Below are 15,188 nucleotides of genomic sequence, written 5' to 3' on the forward strand. Positions count from 1 at the left end.
GTTGATATTCATTGATCATCAAATTAAAGCTGGGAGTCATGTGGATTTGTTATGGCTTGCTGAGGTACGGAAAAAAAGACACACATTATCTTTTTCTCATTCTGACAATAACCTGTGAGACCACAAACATGGGGTTTAGAAAAACAGTAAAGCTATGAAAAATCAGACCCTGGGGGGTTCTGTGTAAGCTAAGCTTGAGCTGCAGAGTGCACATAAGACTTCTGGTGGCAGACAAACACTACCTTTTGGGGTTTGGTTGTGTTTCATTTATTTTGTTACATAGGTAGCTGAATCCTTTGCTTACCCAGACTCTTGTGGGATAACTGATTTACTTTCTAGAAAGACCCAAGCTATAGGTATTTTTCTAAATTTATACAGTTCTGCTTCTTACATACTCATGCTTACTGTCCTGATATGTCACCCAGAGAAGAAAAAGGCCAAGCAACTCCTGCAGACACATAAAATTATGCCAACCAGGTAATAAGGGCTACTTTCATGACTTTATAGTTAATCTTTAGTTTTTCCATAATGACTAAAACATCACATCCTAACAGATGGCTGTGAAAACAACAAGCACTCAGCATTAATTCTCCTTTCTACAGCAGTGTGCTGGAAAAATAATAGATATTATCCATCCTGGAAGAATAACGGATTATGGTTCCACTTGCTGGCATAACACAATCTGTAACATAGTTCTGAGATGCAAGTTGGCTCCTGAGACAATGACTTTATTGAATGAACCAAGCCACTACAGCATTCTGATTCTTACTTGCTACTTAATGCCTTTGATATATATTTATGTGTAGGTGGAACTCATAAAGTAGATGTAGCAGCATGTCAAATTTTGCCTATGAATGCCACAAATCACTGGTCCCAAAGCTTTGTAAATTAAATTTCAGTGTCTGAGATAAATTTAGTCCTGTAATGTAACTATTTGATGTGAACATTAAGAACAAAGGTATGCACAGCAGCAGTAGCCTCGACTGCCAAGACCTTTATGTCTCAGAGTTCTGATATGACATAATTCACTTCTGTCTTACTTCAGCAACTTCACGGACAATGATACAGTGAAATACACACAAGCTTCAAAATGTTATGAATATGTGTGCAGAACCTGGGACCCTCAAGAGAATGGTTCAGGAACCCCTTTCAAAGAAACTGAACATTTTGCAGACAACTATCCTGCTGCTGCTGGTTTTCTGAAAGACTTCACATTTTTAAGACTACTTCTCCATTAGTCACCATTTCTTTAAAGACTTTAAAATTATTAGCAATAATTGGTCTGGCAGAATTATCATCATTCCAATATTATAACCTGCATAATAAGACTTCTTTTTTAGGCTTTAGTGGATCTATGTAATCTACAGTCTAAGGGAGATCCATAAAAGAAGGATCTCAGAACTGCAGGCAGAGGATGAAAAGTATGACAGCCTGTGAACAAAGGAGTGATACTTTGCTATTCCTCAGGCTTTAGATGTGTCAAATCAGCCTGATCTGCAGTAAACACCCTGCAATAGGTGATACGGATGTCTCTGATGGTCTAAAAATTATGTTACTGCTGGGAAGAAAAGTCTCAGAAATGACAGTCTCTTGTGGAATTTTTGCAATAGAGACACCAGTGTGGTCTTTGTGACATGCACTGATTCTACAAACCTCCACTTAACAAATAATTTACTACAGAGAATACTGACAGATTACAGGGCAGGTTTCTAAGCCTGAGGGCTATAAGAAAAGTGTCCTATCAGCACCCCACCAAATGTATTCTGAGGATTATCTCTGACACTTCCAAAATCAGCCTGGTTTAAGGCACTTGAAACTGAGACACATCATCTGACCCCCCTGCTATTGTTAATCTGACACACCTTTAGAATCACCAAGATTTTACCATCAAATTAACATTCAGGTATATGGGTATAATCGTGAAAACTAACTCTGTTCAAGGAAGACAAGTGTCTGTACATTTCCTCTGTAGCAGCAGGTCTCTGAATGCTTTTCCTTTTTCAGGAGAGGATCAGACCAGCCTTCCTAGTTAGTGTTAGTCCCAGTAAAAATTTTTACCATATTTACCAATATTTTGTTTACCATTATATACCAAAATTATTTACCAATCTTTACCAAAATATTACAATATTTTACCAAAAATTTACCATTTTTTACCAAATCTAATACCATAGAATAGCATGGGACTCTTATAGCACAGAAATATGACTCACCACAGTGTAACAGAAAAATAAATAAATTCAGAAAATAACTTACTACGGAGCCAAAATAACCTCCTACTTAAAATATATTTTATCTTATTTTCTTCTGCACCTGAAAAGAAAAAGGCTGAAATATGCGGAATTAATATTCAAAACTAGGTAAAGTCTCTACCTTATATGAACAAAAGGAAAACTATTTGCAGTTAAAAGTTCTTTTTCTAGAATCAGACATGAAAGAAGAACTAAACTAAACATCACATATTGGTTTTACACGCTAAAATGTATTTTATGATGAAACTAACCAAAACATCCAGCTAAGGGATATTTTTACTACCCATACAGTTACTATAATTCATGAATTAAGTCTTTCTCTTGTTTCTTAATTTTCCCTGAAATACTGGATTCTAAAAAGCCCTCAAGTAGCTTATTAGCCTGTGGGGGATGGAAAGGAAAACTTCCTAGTTGCAGTTTCAAATAAATGCAGATGAAAAATGAAGATAAGTAGAGAAAATTACTTAATTAACAGCCCCCTGTCCCCCAGTATAAATACTAGCTACATTTAAACCAGAAAAAAAGGTATACTGGGCTATACTGGACTTATTAGCTACCATAAATTAGCCTGGCTCAGTATCTAAAAAACCAAGCAACTCATTTTGAAACGTTACTATATAGCTCTTCAGATAACTGTATGTATTATATTACAAAGTATTTCTGTAGGTTTTTCTTGCAGATGAGGATCCAGCTACAATCATTCCTCTTTTCATCTTCGGCTGCCAGTTGCACTTTAAAGTATGTGGCGGCATGTATGGGTATGTATTTGTGGTATTTTGTTGGCATATACAATAGCTGAGCTGGCTAACTGCAGCCACCCCCAAATGAGAAGCTACCTGACTATAGTTAGCTAAATCTTTTACTCACATTACCAAATCTTCCTAAGTTACAGGGTGAAATAACTTCAACTCAGCACCACCCTAACACTGCTGTGTGAGCTCTAAACAAAGTCCATCCAGCCACTCCAGGGCACAGGCAGAAGGAATTTACCTTTGCCTGAAGATGCCATGCCAGCCTACATGAGATGAAGCAGTGAGCCTCCTGCAGAGCCCTCACCTCCTCTCCTGGCTTCACACAGGAGCTTCAGGATGGCAATGCTGTTTGTTCTTGTCTTTACCAGAATGTAACCATTCCCTTTCTCTAGCAGTCTCATTGGAACAAAGTAGAAAATGGCAATGCAGTATAGTTTGATGCATGATTAATGCTGCTGTCCCTCTTGGTTATGCTTCTGTCAAAATCTAATTGGTATCTTATATAAATAACTGAGATTGTTTCTCATTGAGGATGCTGTGACTGTAACGACTCAATGTCAGTAATCACATTATATACTACACTTTGCATCAGTTATTTAAACAATTAAGGCCATTATTAGTCACTCTCCATTCATCCCTCAAAAACATTAAATTTGAAGGATGTTGTAGCACCTAATTTGTACATGCATATTTGGATGCAAAGGCACTATGACTTGGCAAGGTTGGTGCAAAACCTTGAAGGAACAGGTTGTAATATACTTGATAAAATTTAGAGGCTAAAGGTGAGGCTACTCTCAAGGGAATCTAATGGGTGATCTTCACTGAAGCAAAAGGAATCACAGACATGGCATCTAAAATGCCATGCCTGGCACCAAAAATTACATATCCTTCTTTGTTTTCCTCTTGAACAACAGTATATACATAGGTCCCTCATGGTAGACAGGGCCACATTTCCTTCTCTCTGCCAAACTACAGCAAGTGGTAGTGTACTCCTGTCCTCAATCATGGATGGGCAATGACGGGTCTACACACACATCCCCAACAGCTTGTTTCAGAGCCATGGTGTAAATTCTACTAAATAACACCATTTGCAGAAGTGCTTCTCCGGGAATGAAATTTCCCTTCAAAATGTTTTTGGTTTGAGTAAATGGTTTTAATTTTCCTCACTAAAAACTAGTTTGCCTTTTTTTCCCCACTGGCACATTCCAGAGCAGAGAAGCAGATCCACAGCAATGAAGGCTGACTTTTTTTTTTTCCACTGGGCATAGCAAATTACTCCCATTTATCAACTGGGGCTACAAACAGAAACAAATTTTGTAAGACTGCAGAGAACCACTGCATTCCAAATGAAGCTGCTTGTTTCCTTCTACATGCAACAGTAAATGGAGAGTTTCTCCAAACCTGGAAAATAATCTGCAATACCAGTATAGGAAAACAAAGGTGAATCATAGAATTGTAGAATGGTTTGAGTTGGAAGAGAACTTAAAGCTCATATAGTTCCAAGACCCCTGCCATGGGCAGGGACACCTTTCACTAGACCAAGTTGCCCTCTACAACTTGGCCCTGAACACTGCCAGGGACGGGGCAGCCATAACTTCTCTGGGCAACCTGTGCCAGTGCCTCACCACCCTCACAATAATGAACTTTTTCCCATTATCTAATCAGAAACCTCATGAGCATAGTTTTGTTAGAAACGCTGTACAGTTTTCTGTTCAGCGCCACATTTTCTAGGGCCATATACTACACTGCTCACTACCTTGCTGGTAGAGGGTTGCAAAGTCTAGGCTTTTGTTGCAAGACAGAATTTTCCCTTCCTGGGGTGGCCTGCTGCAATGCCACCATCCGCAAGTGCTGGGAAAGCAGCTGGGTTTAGTTTATTCACTCCAGCAGAAAAACTATCAACTATGTTCAAGATACTCATTTAAAAGCCTGTCGTGCTTGAGTCTGAATGAAAAAAGAGGAAATTTACATCCAGGATTCAAACAATGAAGAAATCAGGCAGATTTAGAAATAATGCCTGACATAAAAATTGAAATATACTCCTTCCTTCACTAGGTTAGTAAGTAAATTCCCATTATTATTATTATCATTATTAAAGTACTATTACTATTTAGTTCTTCCAAGATAAGGTGAAGCTACAAATAACGCATTGCCTCAAAAATTATTACCTTGAAAACATGGAGTTGTTAGTCATTGCTCTATGAAGATTTCTGTACCAACATCAAGTCCTGCACTGATTACAGCATGGCATCGCAAATCAACTTGTATAACTATTCTTAACTAAGCAATTATTTGTATTACCTTGCTGCTTAACATCACCAGAGAGAATAATAGCAGTTGCCACAATCCACCAACTTTGGGAAGACATACCCCATATTCATGTGTATTCCCTTTAGGTCAGTGCTCATGAAGAGCTGCTTCAGCCAGGAGGAAACAGTGAGAGCATTTGACCAACCAACGTCCCTTTCCTGGGTTCCCCAAAGGTGCCAAACCTGCACTAACCGTGCCGGGTTGCTCTGCAGCATGTTGACATACAACCCGATGAGTACATGTTCATCGGCCAACCTGTCTGCAACATCGAGGCTGTACTGTAACCTGAAACAGGGGCAAGGGGAGAGAGGGTGCAGTCCGGACAGACAGAGGGAAATAAACAGAGAAAGCAGGAGCAAGTAAGATTGTGAAATGGGAATTTAGGAAAGAATATTTAAGTGTTCTTAGGAAAAAAAAAGTGCAGAAATTATTTTGTTATTGTTATTTATATGTTAAATATTTAATGGGTTAGGAGGGTAGAATCCCTCTGTAGAACTACAGAGTGAGATGCCAGATTGGGCCAGGGGCCGGGGCTGTACAGTACCATTTATTTCAAAATACAGCAGATTGTGAGGTCAGCACTATTTGCTTTAATATACTATCTATTGCATATATACATTAAATATACATATGTTACACACATGATTAACATACTGAAATCACAAGCTGGATTTGCTCAGAAGTGTCTGATCAAGACACGCATCCAGGTGTACATAAATATATTTAAACATGCCCTATTTAGCTCAGTGGGTTAATTGGTTATCACAATTTGTTTATAGAATACATTAAAGTGGGAGGAATAGAGGAAAAGGTTTTGGTTTAGCTGTGTTAGTGCAAGCTACAGACATACTCTCTCTTTAACTTACCCTTTGCCTTTCAAGAAAGCTGGAGCAGCCCTAGCCAGCAGTTTGCTCTGCTCTACTTCAGTATTCTTGGAAGGAGAGCTAGTTAATAAGACAGGAAAACTAAGAAGAGGGTAAACAATGATGTCTAAAATTCATTACAGAACAGAGTTTGGAGAAACTCATTCAAGTGCCCTTGACTGAATAAAAGTAACAGTAAAAGCTTCAAAGAAATTTTAGAAAACTTCAGGAAATGCAAAGTCAGGAATTAAGAGTTTTCCCTCCTGTTCTCCAAAAGCAAACTATAAAGCCTTCACTACAGAAAAGCCAAACAAAAGGTGCTTCTCTCCTAAGTGGAGAGCTGAAGGCTTGTGTAGTTTCCAGGTGGAGCTCAAGATACATGTCTTCTTAAATGCAGCTTTCAAGCTGGGAAAGCTTCATCCTTCACTATAACAGTTAAATGGCTTTTCTAAACATTTGCCATAAGGCAGTTTCAATAATCTATGGAAATGTGCTTATTTAGATTCAGTGATGGGATATACCAGTTTAATTTTCAGAAGTACTGTTGTATTGATTAAAAAAAAATTTCTTGAACTCACTTTTTTCCCTTATTACAGTATTAAATGGACTGCAGTAACTGCATCTTTCCCAATGCGAAAATATCCATGTTAATAAGATAACACAGATTAAAAATGGAGAGATTGAAATGTTACTTTTTCTTTCATGCTGCAGCATTTTGGTTTAAAAAACAACAAAGCAAACAAAAAATGTATTTTACTTTCTTCTTTTTAAAATCTAGTCACCTTTATTTTTTGGTTTGGCTACTGATACCATACATCGATCAAGAAGATGAGTGCGTGATCATGCATGCACTGTGCATCAAGGTGTGTGTGTGTTTAGGCAGATGACATAGCATAAATGTGATGCACAATAAACCTGAGCAGATGTGTCTCTGATGGAAAGAAGATCAAGCCCTTTAATAGTAGGATATAGAAGGAATTCTGTAAGATGAAGCATGTGCCATTCCCCTCCTTTTGGGAGGTCAAGGTTGGCAAAGGGGTCTGGAATGGCTGGTACTGAAGTGTGTCCTAAGAACTCAAGCCCTATTGATAAATCTGGCAGACAGCTGAATGAAATGCTGTACTGCATACCCCCAAAAAAATGCTTGCTTCACATTTCCATGCCCATCAGCATGCTACTTATGTGTGTTGTGCTTCCACTGAAGCAATATCCATGCAGATAAACACGCCCCATGCCATCTAGAAGGATATGCTTTCCATCCATGCTTTTTTCCCAGTTACAGAAGGAAAATGTGCTCAATGGGTACAAGGTATGCCATGTCAGCCAAAAATGCAGCAGGACGTTCTTAAAGTAGACATGTTGCTACATGGGGAGACCAAAGACCCCAGGGCAGATTTTGTGCTTTGCTTTCTAACAGCACAGTGTTATGTCCCCTCCACCAACCGCAAATTCTCCTATGCTCTGGGAGCAACCCAGTTAGGGTGGAGGGACAGGAAGCAAACGTTACCCACTGGGTAACTCATATCAACGTCCACTTCCTTTGTAGTTGATTAAGTAAACTTGTATCTTCCAACCTCTTCTTATAAGTTATGTTTTCTAAGCTTTTCTGAAGCTTTGGTGTCTCCTCCAGACTCTGTCCTGCTGGTTAGCATATTTGTGCCCATGCTGCTGCCCTACACCAGGTACAAACCCCCAGGCAGATGTTTTCTCCTCCAAGGAATGAGTTTTAATGGCTTTCCACATGATATCCCAGGGTCAGATACAATATAATGATGTACTGGTGACTTCAATTAGTTTGTGGTTCACTGCAATTGCTAGGTTCTCTGTTAAAATGTTTCTGTCCATCCAATTATGCTCCATCTTTTATTTGATTATTTGCTTCCTTGCTACAGCTCTTTTCACTTATAATTACTGAGTTTCCTCTAACTGATTTCAGATAATTTAGACATCAATTACTAGTATTTCAATTGAGCTCATTTTTTAATTTAGAAACTGCTTTCCAAGCACTCCTTCCCATAACTATTTTAACCTTTGTACCATCTACAAATTGCATACACCCACTCTATTGCTCCCACTAGATCATTACAAGAAATAGTGTGTACTGTCTGACTCAGGATAGCCTTCGAGACTCCCAGATGATATCCTCCTCCTGGAACAGCAGCAAACTTCTGAAAAATGTAATTACTGATTCTCAGTGATGCTTTTATGCTTATTTCCCCACGTCTGGATGTCCTTTGGGTACTTCTCTCATCTGGGCCTCCGTCAAAAGTCCTTTCAAGGTCAACCTGTATCTTATCTGCTACTTCTTTTATACCCAATGGACCAGCTATCCTGTTAGTGCAAGAAATTTATTTGGTTTGACATAATTTGTTCTTGACAAATCCAAGCTGGTTATTTCTCATTGGTTTATTTTCCTCCAGGTGCTTAGTAATTCTTTTATAATTTCAGTATCTTTGGACATCAAGGTTAGGCTGTCTCTTGTATGATTCCTTTGATAGTTGTTTCTGCTTCTAGCTTCAACTTTACTGCATTTGGAAGAGGTGATGTTTGTCCTTGTTCTCCCACATCTGCCTACATATTCCTCAACATACAATCTTCAGAGATTGTTTTGGCCACAGTGAATTTATCTGGGTCCTATCAACTGGAACATGTAATTTAAGGAGACATTCCTGTTAAATGGAAAAATCTGGCAGATGCCAAAGAATACTTGCCCATCCAAATAGAGACACAAAATCTCTAACTCTGAGCTTATGTCTACAAGGATTTAGAACTAACAATATCGGTGTAAATGTTACACTCTTAAGTGTCTACCTGGCTACTAAACACTCAAACATATAAGCCTTTCCTTCAGCAGTTAGAATATTGCTGATGAAATGAGGATTCTTAATCTTGTTCTGAAAACAACATACAAAGGCAACATGCAGTTCAAGTCTACCACAGTCCTTAGAGACATGGACAACAGAAGCAATCAGTACATTTTCCCCCAAAGTTACCTGTTTTCCAGAAATCTTGCCTAACCTCTTGCTGTGCCCAGGTAGATTATCTAGTTCTTTTTAGCTTTTATGTGGAGTTCCAAAAAAAGTATCAGCTACTCTGACTCAACATTAAATAAGACACAATTTCTCCTTGGATATGGGCATTTGATACTAATAGTGCATTCCTTCTATCTACCACAGAATTGACAAGTAATTTCAAGTTCAGCAGAATGTGCTGAATCACACCATTTATTCCAGTTTATTACTCCTTTAGACAAACTAAATGTACTGGTTGGGGGCTGGGGGGGAAGGGGGAGGACTGAGAAAAATGCAAAAAAACATTCTGTTTCATCTTTTCGCACCTTAGCCCTATAATTCAATAGCTTAAAGAAGCCATTTATTAAGAAAACGAAGGACATTGTATCCATTACTATGGTAGCTATGTACTTTAAGTCAGCACTCACAGACTATAGCTAGGGAACAAAAGAATAAGGAAGAAAACATTAGTCAGGGTATAGTTACTCCTTTTGACCGTACAGAAGTTTCCAAAATGCTCAATTTACCTGTTTTGACATTATCATTGGGTTTGCAAGGGCATTACCTACTCTGCAGGGATATTCACTCATTCTGCTGCCCTCTATGTAACCAGAGATCACAAAAACTGAGATTAAAAACTGAATATTAGCTACAGTAAAAAAATTATATGACTTGTGGTTTTAATCACGTATTAGCTGTCATTGCAGCAAATGGCTGTGATTTGTTATTTGGGAGAATATCACAGATTTTTTGTTTCTTCTTTTCTAATGTAAGTACTTTAGTTGTTCCTAAGCTGTACAGAGCATATGGTTGATACCAGTTTACTTGCTGTGTATACTTAGAGGAAAGGTGCCTATAAATGTTATGCCAGCCTCATAATTAAAGCTCTTATGGAGTTGGTGGCTCAAACTAGGCAAAGAAAGCAGAGAAATTTTAATCAGACTTTGATTCTGAAGTGCCTTGAAGAAACTAAGAAGCATCTCAGGGAAAGCCTGAATCTGATCTCCTTTGAGCTTTGGAATAATCGCGTACCCAACCAAAACCAGTTCTTCAGGTTCAATTAAACTGCAAATAACATACAATGTTGAATTTTCTTTCAGCTGTTTCCCATAATCTGTCATTGTATTTACTAGCTATTAAAGATCTTTCCTCTAGTGAGATTCTTCTTCTTCCCAGTTAATTTCCCTTTTCTACCCATTAATCCAGAAATGAAGATGATATTGTGCTGAAGTTATTATGAGACCATACCCATTTGCAGCAGCAAAATGAGTCGTTGTGCTGAATTCAGCATTAGCTGCTGCAGAGAGGAACTGGTTGTGAATGATTATGTACTTATGAGAACACAACTACCTGAAGTAAATACCCTGGGAATGCTACAGATGACAGTCTGTGCCAATTCCCCTTTGAATAAACATTCTAATTACATAAAAACTTTCTTTAAGGCTATCTGAAACCTCTGGACTATATTGCAACACAAATTAAAGTAACTGTAAGTTATCTGTAGTGAAAACACAGCCAGCAAAGCTTTTAGCATCGATTATGTTCAGCTAGAAATTTCACCCTGAGTTTGTACAGTTTTTATTATAATATGAATCATGGATCATTTAATATAAAACCAGCACAACTGCAAACACAGCTGTCAAAGTCTGTTTCTCTGATATACGAGAGGATGAGCTTCCACTAATGAGGCCTGATTTTCCCAGGGCAACCATAATAGTAAAACCTAAAAGAATAATGTGGATACTCTTACTAGTCTAATACAGATTGAAGAACTTGGCATTTAGCAGGGAAGTACCTTGGCCTCAGTACCTTCTTACTGAGTTATAGCTAATGCTCATGGATTAATCAAAACAGAAAAAAAGAAAGGTCATTACACTTCACAGCAAAAAAGAAAAAACCAAAACAAATGAGGGGGAACTGTTCTTATCAAACTGCATATTTTCTTTATGTAGAACGAAACGGGCACTTCCTTTAGGTTACTGAGATGAGAGCGAATGCTGGAAAAAGGGTGCCACCAGAAGAGGCTTTTGTCCAAATCCAGCTCTTACTATGTAAATGGTAAGTCTTCATTAGCCTCAGTAGGATTTAGATCTGGCTTTTCTGTGGCCATTCTGAAAAGCAAAGCAGTGGGGTCCAGGGAGGGTTATATTGGCAAGCAGTGCTAAGTCAGAACAGAAACCACCAGCAGTGACAGTCATGGAAGGAGGTAGGCTGTGAGATCTGGAGTCATTTCCAGGTTCTAGTGCAAGCCTCCTTCACTCCTTTGTCAAGAATGCAGCTGGCAAGTCATACACTGAGGATGAAACCATAAAGGTGTAGTTTTTTTGCTTTTCAAAAACGATGTTTCCAACTTCCACTTGATACATTAATATTAATCCTACATGAAAGGGTAAAATAAAAGGTTTGTGCTGTGCAAAAGCAAGAGGAGTTGGCAAAGCCCACAACCAGCAGGAAGTCAATCCAAAAGATTAATTAGAGCCACAAAAACCCTCTAGCCCACCAGAGCCTTCCTTAAAGAATATATTTAGTAGTTTAATAGAATCACTAATGATTTTAGTGCATGAGCTATAGAACTACAGCAGTTAGTGAGTTAGTGCTCTCATACTGACCGTGAATTGTTGTGAAGCTGATTTACATACTGCTTTATAAGAGAGTGCTCATCAGCCACAGGACTGGCTGCATTTATACCCCCAAGTAACCTGAATGATTCAAACAACGAAACCTTGTTAATACCCCAAAAAGTATACACAGAGAGCAGTGTGTTTAGGCTGGGTTCATCACAATAAATGTAGTTTGCAACCATTTAGAAAGCATACTGACTTAAATAAAAGCTTGCAAATTAATTTATAAGAGATGAAAATAAAAATAATGAGAATAAGCTGTCAAGCACTTAAAATCCTGCTAGGTCAATGAAGCAAAAGTTACAAAACTTCTAATAAACAAGCAATGTAATTGCTTTACATAATAGGGTACTGTTAACTGTAAAAAAGCCAGAACTATGTGCTGCATCAGGAAACTTTTGCTGCATAAGGATGTCATGCTATCCATTTATAAGGAAGTCTGGATACCTGTGGTTGGGGAAGGGGTTAAATGTCTCCTGTTTTCAGGGGATTCTCCATCAAAGAGTTATTTCTTCAGGACAAAAGGAATTCTAGTGGCTCAGGAATCATGTACATTTAATTTTCATAGTTAAAGACAGCCAGTTACTAAAGAACCCAAAGGTAAAATAATCAGGTATTTTTCATATGTAAAGAAGCAGCACAGTAGACAGTGCTGTGATTATTACTGCAGGTCTCTGGCCTAAATGGCAAAACATAGTTTTATTAGATGAGCACAGGGACTTCCTGAGGAAAAACAAAAGCAATAGCTATATTCTTACAGAGCACTGCTCTTAACGACCTGTCCTGAGAGGTCACAAATTGATTATCCTGCCTTGCACATAAAATTCCATTTATTCCAATGACAGAAATACATTTGCTTTTGCAGTCTTACTGTCAGGGATAATGTAAAGGCAGCAGGTCTGGTCTCAGGGGCTGCTGTGGGACTGGCTTTCAAAAAGCATCTCAGTCACACCCAGCAGCTACTTGCACTAAGATAACACTGAGAGTTTATAGTTTATAGCTGCTGTTAACAAAGTTCTTAAATCAAAGTAGTAGTAAACCATCTTTACTCTGACTCTGCAGTGTGCTTCACTGTGGGTTTGATTTTGGTGTTAAAACAGGTAGCCATGCATACCCAGAGACTGTGTTTGGTTATTTAGGAATGTTGAAGCACTGACATGTACAACAGGAACCAAACAACAAAATGCACCCAGGGAAGACATATCACTCATCTTCTCCAGTACAGCAGGAAGTTAATCTTTACACCACCTTCTCATCTATGTGCACTGGTAGGCTTACATAGATTGGGTGAGACAGCTAGCAAATGCTACACACATATTTTGGCTGTAGAGCCAAAATACTGAGCCAAAATATATACAGTCAGCTGCATGTGCCTTCTCTTCAGGATTAATGTTTCTGATGACTGTTCTCTGGTTTGCTTGCTGAAGGGTTACCATATTCCAAGACTACTCCTTCTTTTTAATAAAAATCTTTAATTAAATCTTTAATAAAAATCAGAATGATTTAACAGGAGTAAGGATGTCCTGCTACATCTAGGAAGTATGAACATGTTTTCTCTTTGTTCATATACCTCGCAGTGCCCTGCAGACATTCCCAATAGGCAATGGCATGTCCCAGTTCCTATTCCCACAGCGCTGCTACATAATAGCTTCTCCCCAACAGCCCGCTTTTATCCCTTTTGGGAGGGTGCCTAGATTGCATGTGAGCATGACATAATGGTTTGAATGAGAACTGAAGTTCTGTGCTCTGCTGTGAGGGGCCCGGGGTGCCCTAACTGTAGCTTTCCATCCAGATATCTGGGTATCAGTCTAAAATAATCGAGGTATTTATTTCTCTGCTCATGTCTGTTAACTTTGTGAAAATTGAAACCTCACCACTGCCATATAATGATTTAACATAAATAAGGATAAGAACTCACCTTCTGTTTGCAAAAGGACTTCCTGAGGGAACAGAGTGGGAGAAGAGTGTGTCGTTCATGCTGGTTACAGGTCGGGGGGGCCTGGAAGAAGGCAAAGTATCCAGTTACAAGATTTTGGACAAATCCCCCTACCTCAGCAACAATATTTACAGAGAACTGAATGAGATTCTTGTTTAAAGTAACATTACTACTTGCATCTTCTGCTTTAAGTAGCAATAATTCTAAATGACAGATGCTGTGTTTTTAAGCAGAAGTTGATAAAAACACACCATTAATTTTGTGTGTTCTGAGGTGAGTTTTAAGCAACTTGCTTAATTATTTTTCCCTGCTTTGGCACAATAATAGCATGCCATTTTTCCTTTTCAAAGCCTGTAGCCCAGAGCTACTGCTTTGAGTCAGCTAGGCTGAGCACTGGTAGCAGGTTCACTGTGCCAGCACAGAGGTCTGAAGGGGGCAACTGTCAATAAATCACCCATCTTTTCATGAGCTCACCTCTGGCATTAAGCTCCATTCTACCACATCCACATAGTGACCAGAGTGTACCCATAGCCCTCAGAGTCCCATAAAATACATGTAAAACTAAACCGGTTTAACTGCAAAGCTTTTCAACTGGGATATCAAACTTCAAATCAAAATTTAATGTAAGTATCTAGTTTCAGAAGATCACCATTCATAATGCTCATTTTATTATTACATTCTCTATTTCATGCTCTTACTAAAAATTAAATGTGAAGGAATATTTCCTCTGCTTTCTTTTATTGTCAACTCTTAAAAATGTTCCGTGCATAATTTTTCCTTTTGTATTTATTAAGGAGGAATTTCCCCTTCTTAATGGATTTCTTATACAATATTCGGCAAAAGATATAGACAACCTGGAAAAACTAAAAAATACGTTATTAAAATCACAGGGCTTTAAATCAGATACAAGCAGAACCTAAAGCCATATATAATTCAGATTTCAAGCTGGTTAATATCCCTTTTAAGCCCTGTGAAAGATCTGTCCTGCTTTCTGAATTCTGCACATGTGCAAATCAGAATATAGTAGTCATCTGCAACTACTCACTGGGCTCCAATTGTGCAAGACAATGGGTCATCCAAACCACTTGTAAGAAATGAAGAAAGCCCACTCTGCACAGAAGTGAACTATTACTTTGAGATTTCTTTCTTATTTTGTAACTCTTAGAAGATAAGCATAAATGTGATCTTTGACAAGTTCAAATGGATTTCTCAGTATGCCAACACCACACTGCTTTTAAAAAGTTTAAAACTGGGAATAGAAGGATGTAGGATTTGACATGATATTTATTTATATGAAAATACAGTGTTAGCCTAACCCTGCATCCGCAGACCCACTTGAAAAACTCCTGTTCTGGTCAATCACAAATTTGAGAAGCAGCACTTTGCTCCCTATGTACTTATGGAGAAGTGTTTTAATGTTATTTTTCATGAACTTCATCAGAG

At 38.3% G+C, this 15,188-nt stretch overlaps 1 protein-coding gene across 6 annotated transcripts in view; it reads right to left on the minus strand.

Moving 5' to 3' along the window:
* The window catches only part of DTNA (dystrobrevin alpha), a 229,615-nt gene that overhangs the window by 31,307 nt on the left and 183,120 nt on the right, over positions 1 to 15,188 (minus strand). For 3 of the 6 annotated variants that reach the window (XM_031052814.2, XM_031052809.2, XM_031052811.2), the window contains exons 9-10: positions 13,728 to 13,808; positions 11,798 to 11,887 (exon numbers count right to left, since the gene is read on the minus strand). In XM_031052814.2, coding sequence (XP_030908674.2) covers positions 11,798 to 11,887; positions 13,728 to 13,808 — 171 coding nt within the window. Of the gene's footprint in view, positions 1 to 5,506; positions 5,600 to 6,180; positions 6,259 to 11,797; positions 11,888 to 13,727; positions 13,809 to 15,188 lie in introns of all 6 variants that reach the window. The other 3 variants (XM_031052812.2, XM_031052813.2, XM_034060178.1) reach the window with 2 other exon arrangements.

This window comes from Melopsittacus undulatus, chromosome 1 (assembly GCF_012275295.1).
Source record: "Melopsittacus undulatus isolate bMelUnd1 chromosome 1, bMelUnd1.mat.Z, whole genome shotgun sequence".
Lineage (NCBI taxonomy): Eukaryota > Metazoa > Chordata > Aves > Psittaciformes > Psittaculidae > Melopsittacus > Melopsittacus undulatus.